Genomic DNA, 10,550 nt, shown 5'->3' with positions numbered 1-10,550 from the left:
CTTGGAATCAAGGATTTTCCTAAGATATTGTATTCAAATCACAAGAATTTTGGGATCTAAACTCATTATCCTCTCTAGGTGGTTATTCTTCCAGATCTTACCCGATCCAAATTGGTAACCGAATGAATGTAACCTGAACACTTGATCTACAGATCACTAATCCGACTCGAGCGCCTTATTGTGTGATGGAGGGTTTTATCCCTCCATAATTGGATTCCGAACCAATTAAAAATTGTTTGGTTTGCTAAACCACATGCATTGATTCACAGAATCCAATCAACACTTAGAGGGTTCGTACTGTGATCTAGTTGAATTCATAAGTTGGTTAACACAGACCCACTTAGTTACCAGGCCAAGTTAGACAAGGAGTGTACAAAATACAAATCGAAAAAAAGGACCAAACCCAAATGCACCCGGACCAAAACCAAAACCGAAAAAAAAAAAAAAAAAACCAATTTGAGTTTGGTTCTACCCCTCAAAAAATGGACCGAACTTGGACCAGGTTGAATTTAAATCCAAAATCCAGGTAAAAAGAGCTAACCCCTCCCCCCCTAAAAAAAAAAAAAAAAAATTAAAATAAATAAATAAAATTTCTCCCCCACTCCCTTCTATCTTTATGATTATACAATTGGCAACAAAGTACTTATTCTATAGTACTAAATAATTGACGATTAAAAAAAACAAAAAAGGAGATATAGAGAACTTCTTTTGCCACACTAACTTTCATTATCAAACCCGAATCAAACTAAACCCAAAAATTTCGGTTTTGGTTTGTGGTTTTGTATAAAACTATGGACCGAATCCGAAATGTTAGAATCGGTTCAGGATTTACCGTTTTGATAAAATCTGAACCCGAATTACCTGGATCGACCCTGAAACATTAGATTCGGTTCAGGTTTTACCGTTTTAATAAAACCCTAACCGAATCCGAAAATTCGGGTCGGTTCTGGTTTAACAAATGTATATCCTTAGGTTAGACCTAACAGGAACTGCACTATATAAGCTTCATTTTCTCTCCCAAACCAATACCTCTCGCGCTAAAACCCTAGTCTTCCTCTTCCCCCTCCTCACCACAACCATCTTCATCAATGGCGGCCGCGGCTCGTCCACTCGTCTCTGTCCAACCCTTAGAGGGTGACATGGCGACAGACGGTAATGTTCTCCCTCTCCCAGACGTCATGAAGGCCTCGATCCGTCCCGACATCGTTAATTTTGTTCACTCCAATATCTCCAAGAATCGCCGTCAACCTTACGCCGTTAGCAGACGCGCCGGTCATCAAACCTCAGCCGAGTCATGGGGAACTGGCCGAGCCGTTTCGCGTATCCCCCGTGTCCCAGGTGGTGGTACACATCGCGCTGGTCAGGGTGCCTTCGGAAACATGTGTCGAGGGGGACGAATGTTCGCTCCAACGAAGATCTGGCGCCGTTGGCACCGTAAGATCAACGTTAATCAGAAACGATTTGCTGTCGCTTCGGCTCTCGCTGCATCTGCTGTTCCTTCTCTGGTTCTTGCACGTGGCCACCGCATCGAAGAAGTCCCCGAGATTCCTCTCGTTGTTGGTGATTCTGCTGAGGGTGTGGAGAAGACATCTGCAGCAATCAAGGTTTTGAAGCAGATCGGTGCGTATCCCGACGCAGAGAAGGCTAAAGACAGCCATTCGATCCGACCGGGTAAGGGGAAGATGAGGAACCGTCGATACATCTCTCGTAAGGGCCCTTTGATTGTGTACGGTACCGAGGGTTCAAAGATCGTCAAGGCGTTTCGTAACATTCCTGGAGTCGAGATTGCCAATGTAGAGCGGCTTAATCTTCTTAAGCTCGCACCAGGTGGTCATCTCGGTAGGTTCATCATTTGGACCAAATCAGCTTTCGAGAAGTTGGATTCAGTTTACGGGTCATTTGATAAGCCATCAGAGAAGAAGAAAGGGTATGTTTTGCCTCGATCAAAGATGGTTAATGCTGATCTGTCAAGGATCATCAATTCGGATGAGGTGCAGTCTGTGGTGAGGCCTATTAAGAAGGATGTTAAGAGGGCACCGATGAAGAAGAACCCATTGAAGAACTTGAACACTCTCTTGAAGCTCAACCCATATGCCAAAACTGCTAGGAGGATGGCTCTTCTTGCCGAAGCTCAGCGTGTTAAAGCCAAGAAGGAGAAGCTTGACAAGAAGAGGAAAGATATCCCTAAGGTATATTTACTTACTCATATTAGTGATTTAAGTTTTGATTTGAGCATTAATACTCGATTTTATATGTTACTCTTTGATTGTATACTCATTTATATTGATATGTGAATATGGTTATACATTTTAATTTTTTTGTCTATTTAGTTGTTTTTTATTTATTTTTGTGTGTATAATGAGTGATAAGTTCCGATTTTAGGCTTTCCATGGTAGAGAAAAATTAGAAGTGCTTTTGCGATCGTTGTTTGTGAACCCTAATATGATATCTTTTAGCTTTAGGAATTTTCTTTCGAACAATTATATCACGAAGTGAAGTGAAGTGAAGTGAACTTGACGCTATATGTGTTCTATTATTTGTATAGATCTAATTGTACAGTTTTAATAAATTGCAAAAGTATTGAAGGCTGATATATTTTTTGCTTTTTGTTCTAGTTTTGACGCGATATGACTAATATATGAGTGACAAATTTGGAGTCTGTTTAGGAAATTGGCTGGTAGATTATTTAGATAAGTTAAAAACTCATTATCAGATATTAAACCCACTTCTTGGCTTTATTCTCTTCTTGGCTTGTTGTTCTCTTAGAGGCTTCCTCGGCCTCTTTGTACTTAATTTTCCTTCATTTAATTTATTACACTTATAATAAAAAAAAAGATATTAAACCCACTTCCTAGAGGTTGATCTGAAACTATTTTGTACGGAGAAGGCAGAAAAATTGAAAAGGTGGCATTTGAAACTTGTGCATGACTTGCAGTTGTCGCCTCGGTATGGTGGTAATACCACCGATTTGGGGTCAATATCCCACCTTCACACCTAAATCTCTGAAAAATGTGTGTCGACTATTGCTAAACTCAGTTCGGTCAACTAATTGAACTTAAACCAAGACACTTGTGGACTTTTTCATACATAAATTGAGGTTGCCACCTCGATGGGTGGTTATAACATGTCAAGATTGCTTTTAGGGTTTTGGTCTGGAAATACGGTCCGGTTCTGGGAGGATAAGTGGTGTGGTTTATTGCCTTTAAAGTAGCAGCTTTCAACCCTATTTGAGCTACTTCCAGGAAAGGGTACTTCATCTCCAATGTTAAGATGCAAACAAGTGATGTGTTTTCATGGGATTTTGGTTTCAAAAGGAATTTCAATGATTGAGAATGTCAAGTGATTGAATGCCTAAATAGTATTCTCTCTTCCATTCCTATGTTTCGGTTGGGGGGGGGGGGGACAATTGGTTTCATCAATAAAAAGGCAACGAAATTTTTTCAATGGCCTGATTATACGATTCTCTTTTACCTTCAGTACACACCTAGGGTTCAAAAGTCCCATCTAAAGTTCTCTTTTTTATTTTGGCTGCTTCTTTGAATTAAATACCAACTTTGGATTATGTTATGCAAGGGCATCATTCCGGTGGACCTGTGCTGTCTTTGCCAAAAAAAAATAAAGTGGGGAGTTAGTCAAATCATCTTTTCATTCATTTCCCTCGAGCTTTCAAGACTTGGTGTCATTTTTAATCCCTCTTTCATGTCTCCTAGTGCTTTCCAAATTCTCTATGGTCTCTATTCTATTATTGGAAAATCAAATTAGGGGGCACAAAGAGAGGATGCTTTGATCTTTACCCCTTTTGCAATGTGTTGGGGTATTTGGGATGAAACTAATTCTAGAGTGTTTGAGGGGGAGGCTCCCTTGCAAGAGATTATTAATAATATTTTGGGTTATATATATAGATCAGGATAGAGAGCCAACTAGATGGCTAACGTGTCTCATCCTATATGGGTAAGAAGCTTCATAATGGGCTGATTTTTTGTGACGATGATCTCCTCACCAGAGATCGAGGACCGTCGATTTTTTAAGTTGAAGAAGCATGGATTATCAATTATTTTTTTAAACCATTTTTTTATGGTGTTAGAAGATTTGGAATGTGCTGATTTTTTTAGGATGATCTCCTCACCGTAGAGATCATCCTCACAAAAAATCAGCCTATTAGTTGGCTCTTGATCCTGCCCCTATATTTATTTATTTATTTGATTGAAAATTTTCCGGTCTTCAGGTGTTCTCTTTGAGGATTTTCTTTTTTGATGAAACTCTTTGTAGGTCCTAATGTTTTTGTTCTTGTTCTAGCTCTTCTGTAGGTAGGCCTCTTGGCCTCCTCTTTTTATTAATAAATTGCTTGATCAATTAAAAATGGTGGTAGTACCACTGTGGCTCTATGCCATCATGTGCATGTTATTACCATGGTCATCATATCAAGTGGCATTCAGAACCTTAAATGTGCGGACCATACTTAATGGTTTTACACAAGGTTTAAAATTTCGTTTTGGAGGAATTTTTCAATCAAGGAAAAAACCCTAAACACTCACCAAGAATGAAACATTCATAAAAGTCAGCGTTTAAGTGATCAAATCTTATGTAGGTTATAAAATAACTTGCAACTATTTTATCAAGTAATTCACTTCACCCCAATAACACATGTATAACTATAAATCTGTTATTTTCTTCTAACCACTCCTTTACTTTTTTTCCAAAATCCTATCTTGTTCGTATAGTTTGAACGTTGAAGGAGGTAGAATCTCAAGGTTAAAGATGTGGCCTTAATGGGTTCTTTGTAATGGGAGAAAAAAAGTGTTTTTGCTAATGGTTCAAGATAAGGACATTTAAGCCATTTTGATTAGTTTCTTAGAGATGATTGGGGGTTATGAGGTATGTCATCAGTTTGAAAACATGGGGGGTATCTCAAATATTTTTCGAAAGTGGAGGGGACCATATAACATAGTTCTGCTCAAAATAGCCACGATTCTAACTTGATCTAACTTTTTATTTCTGATTTAGTTTCATTGTTCTTTGGTTCGTCTCAGCATGTTTCAGCCAAAACATACTGAGATAAACCAGCGTAGACAAAAACATTTATTGAAAGTTCAATCTCAGGCATGTTCCGTGTCAGAATGTTTAATTAATGATATGTATTGGCCGCTGTCTTTCGAAACGGTCAAATTTTTTAAACCATGGTTTCAGATATTGAATGTCGAAGTTTTCAATGAAGATCATAGTTTTGTTGGTCTAGAGATAGTGAAATAAACTGATGAAATATATTTTCTTTCCTTTAAGACGCCCACACTGGTATCAATGTGGTTGCTGACTACTACTTTGAGATTGACCTGAAAGAAAAATGGATTTTTATGTTAGTGGTTTCCAACTACATACGTGTTGACTTCAAGTAGTGATGATGAAAGATGGCCAAGAGACTTGTTATGAATGGTGGTGAAAGATGATAGTAATTCTTGCAGTAAGTCTGATGCTGGATGGGATGGGGGGGACTTCATGGTCTCGTGTTGTTTCCATTCAAAGAATGGACAGCGATTGCTAATGTTTGGAGACAAGCTTGTGGCCATGATTCATGTGTTCTATATGACAATACAGGATGCATACCTTGAGAGGGACAACAAGGAAATCAAATGAATATACTGTCGGAGCCTTCACATCATCTAATGGGACTTCTGTATGGGTTAGGGTTTCAGCAAAGGTTATCGGTTTCCATAAGGTGCCTTTGGGCACTCATAGTCATGGCAACAATGTTGAGTTTGGTTGGCGTAGATTAGTTTGTAGGCGATTGGATCTGCATGAATGCTCCATCTTACGAGTCTTAAAAAATAACTACTTGAAGCAATCATCTTCTTATAGTTTCATAGAATGGGAAGTTTATTTTAATAAGTTGATTGGTGTAGTGTTCAAACAGAATATCAAAAGTATGATCTGTTTGTGTATTTTGTTGCTCTTCTAGAGAAAAGGAGTGCTTTGTTGGGTGGTGAAATGCCTAAAACTATAGGAGAGCAAATTTCTCATGATTCCACCCATTGATTTCTTTGGGAACCTTGTGATGTCGTGGGAGAGTCCATTTGATCAGAGCTTGTGCAATTGTTGATGTATTTGACTTCTTATAGTCAAGATTTGGGTCTGTCGATGTGGACATAGGTAAAATCAAGGCATCAATCTTCCCCTATATTTCTAAGAGTTCTGGAGAGAGCGAGACTCTTGTGATTTGTTGAATATAATAAACATCTGGTAGGGAACTTTTGTTACTCAAGCTCCTCACCAGTGCTGGCCTTGCCTGATATAGTTCTTTTTGTGTAAGCCACATATTTTGTGTGTGTGTGTGTGTGTACTGGTGTTATTAACAGAGTATATTTCATTTTGTAGGAGGAGGCCGCCGCAATCAAGGCAGCTGGCAAGGCATGGTACCAGACGATGATCTCTGACAGTGATTACACCGAGTTTGACAACTTCACAAAGTGGCTAGGCGTTTCTCAGTAATAATTTATTTCTTAGTTTCTTTTATGAGAATCCTCTTATTAATGTTATCTGTTTTGTTCTGGATTTGCACTTTGGAATTTGGTTTTTTATGTGTTATCGGGACAAGCTTAGAAGGGGGGGAGGACCTATGTACTTGTTGTGGTACATTGACTGAACCCCCTCCCTCATTTCTTGGATCTTTTTTAGCCTTTGATAGAGAGTATTTTGAGTCGAAGATTTACCATTTAAAAACTTAAGATGAGTTTACTTAGTGTTTTTTTAATATTGTATTTATCATATGTTACTGCCCCCCTCCTCTGTTTCCTAGGTTATTATTTATTACAGTTCATTTAGGATCTTATTTTGTGCCGTGTATGTTCCCACTAGCTACTCTACTTGAATAATTAAGTCACCTTAGTCTTGTCAATTTTGATTTTTCTAATGTGTAATGATTTTCTGACGCCCCCATATAACAGAATCGTATATCATTTGCCTCAGGATAGACATAACCATAAATGCTTTTCTTGTGTATCCCGAAGAAAATGATCTACCATTCTGTGAGGGTGGTGTGTGTGTGAGCCAGAGGGGGGCGTCATATAATATCACTAACTCTTTTCTTATAAATGTGTGATTTTCCAACCTTTTGATTGATGTTTTTTTTTTCTCTCTCTAAGTTCTTCTGCCATGCTTGAATTTCTTGTAAGATATTTTGCATATTATATTGCTGGATGCAATTGAAAAGATCCTTTTAAGTCCTTGGTATGAGTCTGGAAAAGCAAAAAATACCAGTTATCATACAAAACTTGTATTATTTGGGCAATTCCCACAATTGTTAACTGTGGTAGGAATGGATTGGTAATTTTATAAGAAGAGTCCCTATAAATAGAACAGATCCCATGTTTGATCAAAGCATTTTAAGATGAATGGTACCTGATCTACACAATTTCCATTTAAGGAACCAACCAATGGTCTTAAATTAGATAGATGGGGTAGCAAATGTGTATTTTTTAATTTTTTGGTTACTGCAATGTTTTAGGAAAAAGAAATAAAAAGCATAAGATATCGGTAGTAGAAATGTTTATTAATTTATGAATATTTATAGTAATATTCTCCAATAGAAATTTTGATATTTTATTTTCTACTGATTAATAAATAACTTTTTTGGGGCCACTTGAGTGGTTCAGTTTAAACAAATGATTCCTTGGACTAAAAAAACGTCCAAATATTATTTGTAGCTTTTTGGATCTGAATTGAGGAGTTGGGTCACGATCTTAGTGACCAGCCAAGGTGCAAAGCGCGTCTTCCAAAGTCTACCGCGCCTCCATAGTGTGTTAATAAGTACTTCCTAATTTAAAATACTACTCTCAAATTCAATTAAAGAAATCTAAATTTACAAACTAACAAAAACATGATACTTACATTTAAACTTTCAAGTTTCATATTTTAGACTATAATTTTGGTCAAATAGTAACCCTTTGGTCACTCTTTGCTCTTGAGTTGGAAATGCAAGCAAATTTTCCAATGAGTGTTTTGTGCAGTAAAATAGTTGAGTAATTAGAAATCCTTTGAATGGATTATCTGAAGGCAAATACAAAACCCTAGGAAAAGTTACAATATAATTTCAGTTGATTTCAATGGTCTTGATTCGTGGATTTAAAATTTTGGAAACAGGGTTTGTTGGCCTAGTTAGCAGGTTTGGGTTGCTAAGGTCTTGATAAGTATCTATTTGATATTCATATGGATTTGATTTTGGATCAATTATATGTTAGTTATATTATTGTATATTGGATTGAATTTGAATCCAATTTTTTTACTTATCCTTTTCGATCTGGATCCAATCCTTTGAGATCTCTATTTGATTCAGGTACTAATTTGCCAACCAAAAAAAAAAAAAATCGGAATCTATTTTATATATTGTTTGCTCAATTGATGGGGGATGAGTTCTAAAATTCTTTGGAGATCGAGGTTGACTTACCCGAGTCATCTTGTACGAGACGAAATTTCTTTGACTTAAATAAGATACTTTCCTTGTGTCCTGAACATCGTATGTTACAAATGATTACTTTCAGCCACCCTTAGGTGATACGTACCTACTCTAAAAATCATCTTTCTTGGTGAGATTTTTTTTTTTTTTTTTTTTATACTTTTTAGCTTTTGATCATATGTATCATAGTTCAGTCCTTAGAATAAAGATGATTGGGCTTTGGTCCATGATGCAAAATGTTAAATCTAACTGTGAGAAACCATCCAATTAGGCTTACTTTTACTCTTAGATGGACGGTTGAGATAGACCATCAAAGGTGAACCTCTTTGATGCCACAGGATCAAGCTAATTTTTTTTGTTTTTTTAATCTGAGTTTTTCAATGTAATCTAGGAGGCTGTGGTGTTACCAATGTACGTCCATCAGCAAGATTTCAAATCTTCCTAAGTTAGTAAGGTTAGTTTTATTCTAAATATATAATATAACCCTAAACATGAATTGGACATAATCTGATAATCCAATAGGCCTAGAAACAATACCGAATCTGATCCAAGTTGTATTGGACTATAACCAGCTTATTATCAACTCTAAGCCCACATGCAGAATGTGCCTGACTGAAGGATGATATATGGAGAAGCTGATATTATCGCTGCGAAGCTTACCAAAAAATAAAATAAAATAAAAAATGAGTACTTAGTAATTAGTAATACTCCCCTGCAAAATTTGGAATATTTAGTTTACTCTCTAGAAAAATGCAAGACTAAGTTGACGGTTTAACTGCAAAATTTTGATTTTAGTCAAATTTTGATTTACTAATTTTAAGGTTATGAAGTGCATTTTGAATAAAATCAAAATTTCCCCATCAATTCATCAACAAAAAGAGATGTAAGCTTTCTGTCGAGGGGTAAATCTAATCTTGCATTTTCTATCGATAAATCTAATATCAATTGTGGAGGGAAATAATTGCACATTAATCTAAGTTGTACATGTTTCTAAACCAATTAAGTGGTACTAGGCGCAGGTCAACATGTGGGTGTAGCCCTTCAAGCAGGGCAGGTCAAAGCAGAGATCTCCTTAGCCTGACTAGAAGGGCATCATAGCATTGAGTGAGACCAAGTCAGCCAAGTAGGACAAGACATGTCATAGAATAATCGCAAGATTGATACACACATATCAATCCCACAGATCTTGGAGGATATCTCTGTAGTTTGGTATGATCAATCCAAAAGATCTTCGTTAGGTGAACAACTCTGAGAGTCAGTGGTTATACCATGATTATTGTCTAAAAAGCAAGAAACCTTGATTCATGGTTAGGGAGTATAAATAGCACAGTAAGCACTATTGAAGGGGATATTTTTGGAGGGATCGGAGGTCTAAGAAGTTTTCTAAGACATTATTCCTCTGCTTCTTTAACTTGAGCATTGGAGTGATTTTGGCAAGGGCCACACCGTTGGGAGGAGGGAGATGCTCAGAGCCACTTCGAATCAGTGTGGTAGAACCCATCAGAGCCGTCCACTGGATTTTAACAGCACGTCAACAATTTCTCATGGGAATTACTAAATTGCCAATAATAATAATAATAATAAGACATTGTCACTATGAAAATTGATCCACAAAAATCATGTCTTTGTGAAAAATCAGTCATATTAAAAGTGGAGTTCAATTAATAAACCTAAAATAATACTCAATAGATCAAGTCCGAATCGGATCAAGGTCGATTTGTTACCAATAAGGATCGGATTGGATTGGACACTTATTGGATCTCAGTATGATCCGATCTATTAACAATCAGATCGGGTCTGGATCAAGCCAAACCCTTTTTCAACAAATATATAATATACTTTCTAACATTTTATCAGATCAAATCACATTTAATCCAAATCCGATCAAATAAGGTATCAGATGGGATCCTTATTAAAATCCAAAACATCGATCCAAACCCAAAATTATCAGATCAGAGTGGATCAGATTTTGGCAATGAGCTGATCCATTGACAGCCCCCACATTCTTCTAGTAATTTAAAGAACATGTTATAGTTGAGCCTCCTCTTAATGACTAAGATCCAAGCAACATTAATTAAGTAAAAATATTACCAAACAATTCAAG

At 36.8% G+C, this 10,550-nt stretch overlaps 1 protein-coding gene across 1 annotated transcript; it reads left to right on the top strand.

The window, feature by feature from the left end:
- The first annotated feature begins 1,012 nt into the window (after nucleotides 1–1,012).
- LOC147395398 (large ribosomal subunit protein uL4-like) lies at nucleotides 1,013–6,821 on the top strand. Its single transcript, XM_086450300.1, has 2 exons — nucleotides 1,013–2,189; nucleotides 6,370–6,821. The coding sequence occupies exons 1-2, from the start codon at nucleotides 1,089–1,091 to the stop codon at nucleotides 6,481–6,483; spliced, it is 1,215 nt and encodes a 404-aa protein (XP_086306426.1). The 5' UTR covers nucleotides 1,013–1,088; the 3' UTR covers nucleotides 6,484–6,821.
- Nucleotides 6,822–10,550: the final 3,729 nt, after the last annotated feature.

Source organism: Akebia trifoliata, chromosome 8 (assembly GCF_017979445.1).
Source record: "Akebia trifoliata isolate Shusen 1 chromosome 8, ASM1797944v1, whole genome shotgun sequence".
In the NCBI taxonomy this organism is placed as follows: Eukaryota; Viridiplantae; Streptophyta; class Magnoliopsida; order Ranunculales; family Lardizabalaceae; genus Akebia; species Akebia trifoliata.
This window is presented reverse-complemented; position numbering and strand designations above follow the sequence as displayed.

Excerpts from the sequence above, each read along its gene's own strand:
- LOC147395398 (XM_086450300.1), top strand. The coding sequence starts at position 1,089 with ATGGCGGCCGCGGCTCGTCCACTCGTCTCTGTCCAACCCTTAGAGGGT. Across the intron at positions 2,190-6,369 it reads AGAGGAAAGATATCCCTAAG|GAGGAGGCCGCCGCAATCAA; the intron begins GTATATTTACTT and ends TTCATTTTGTAG.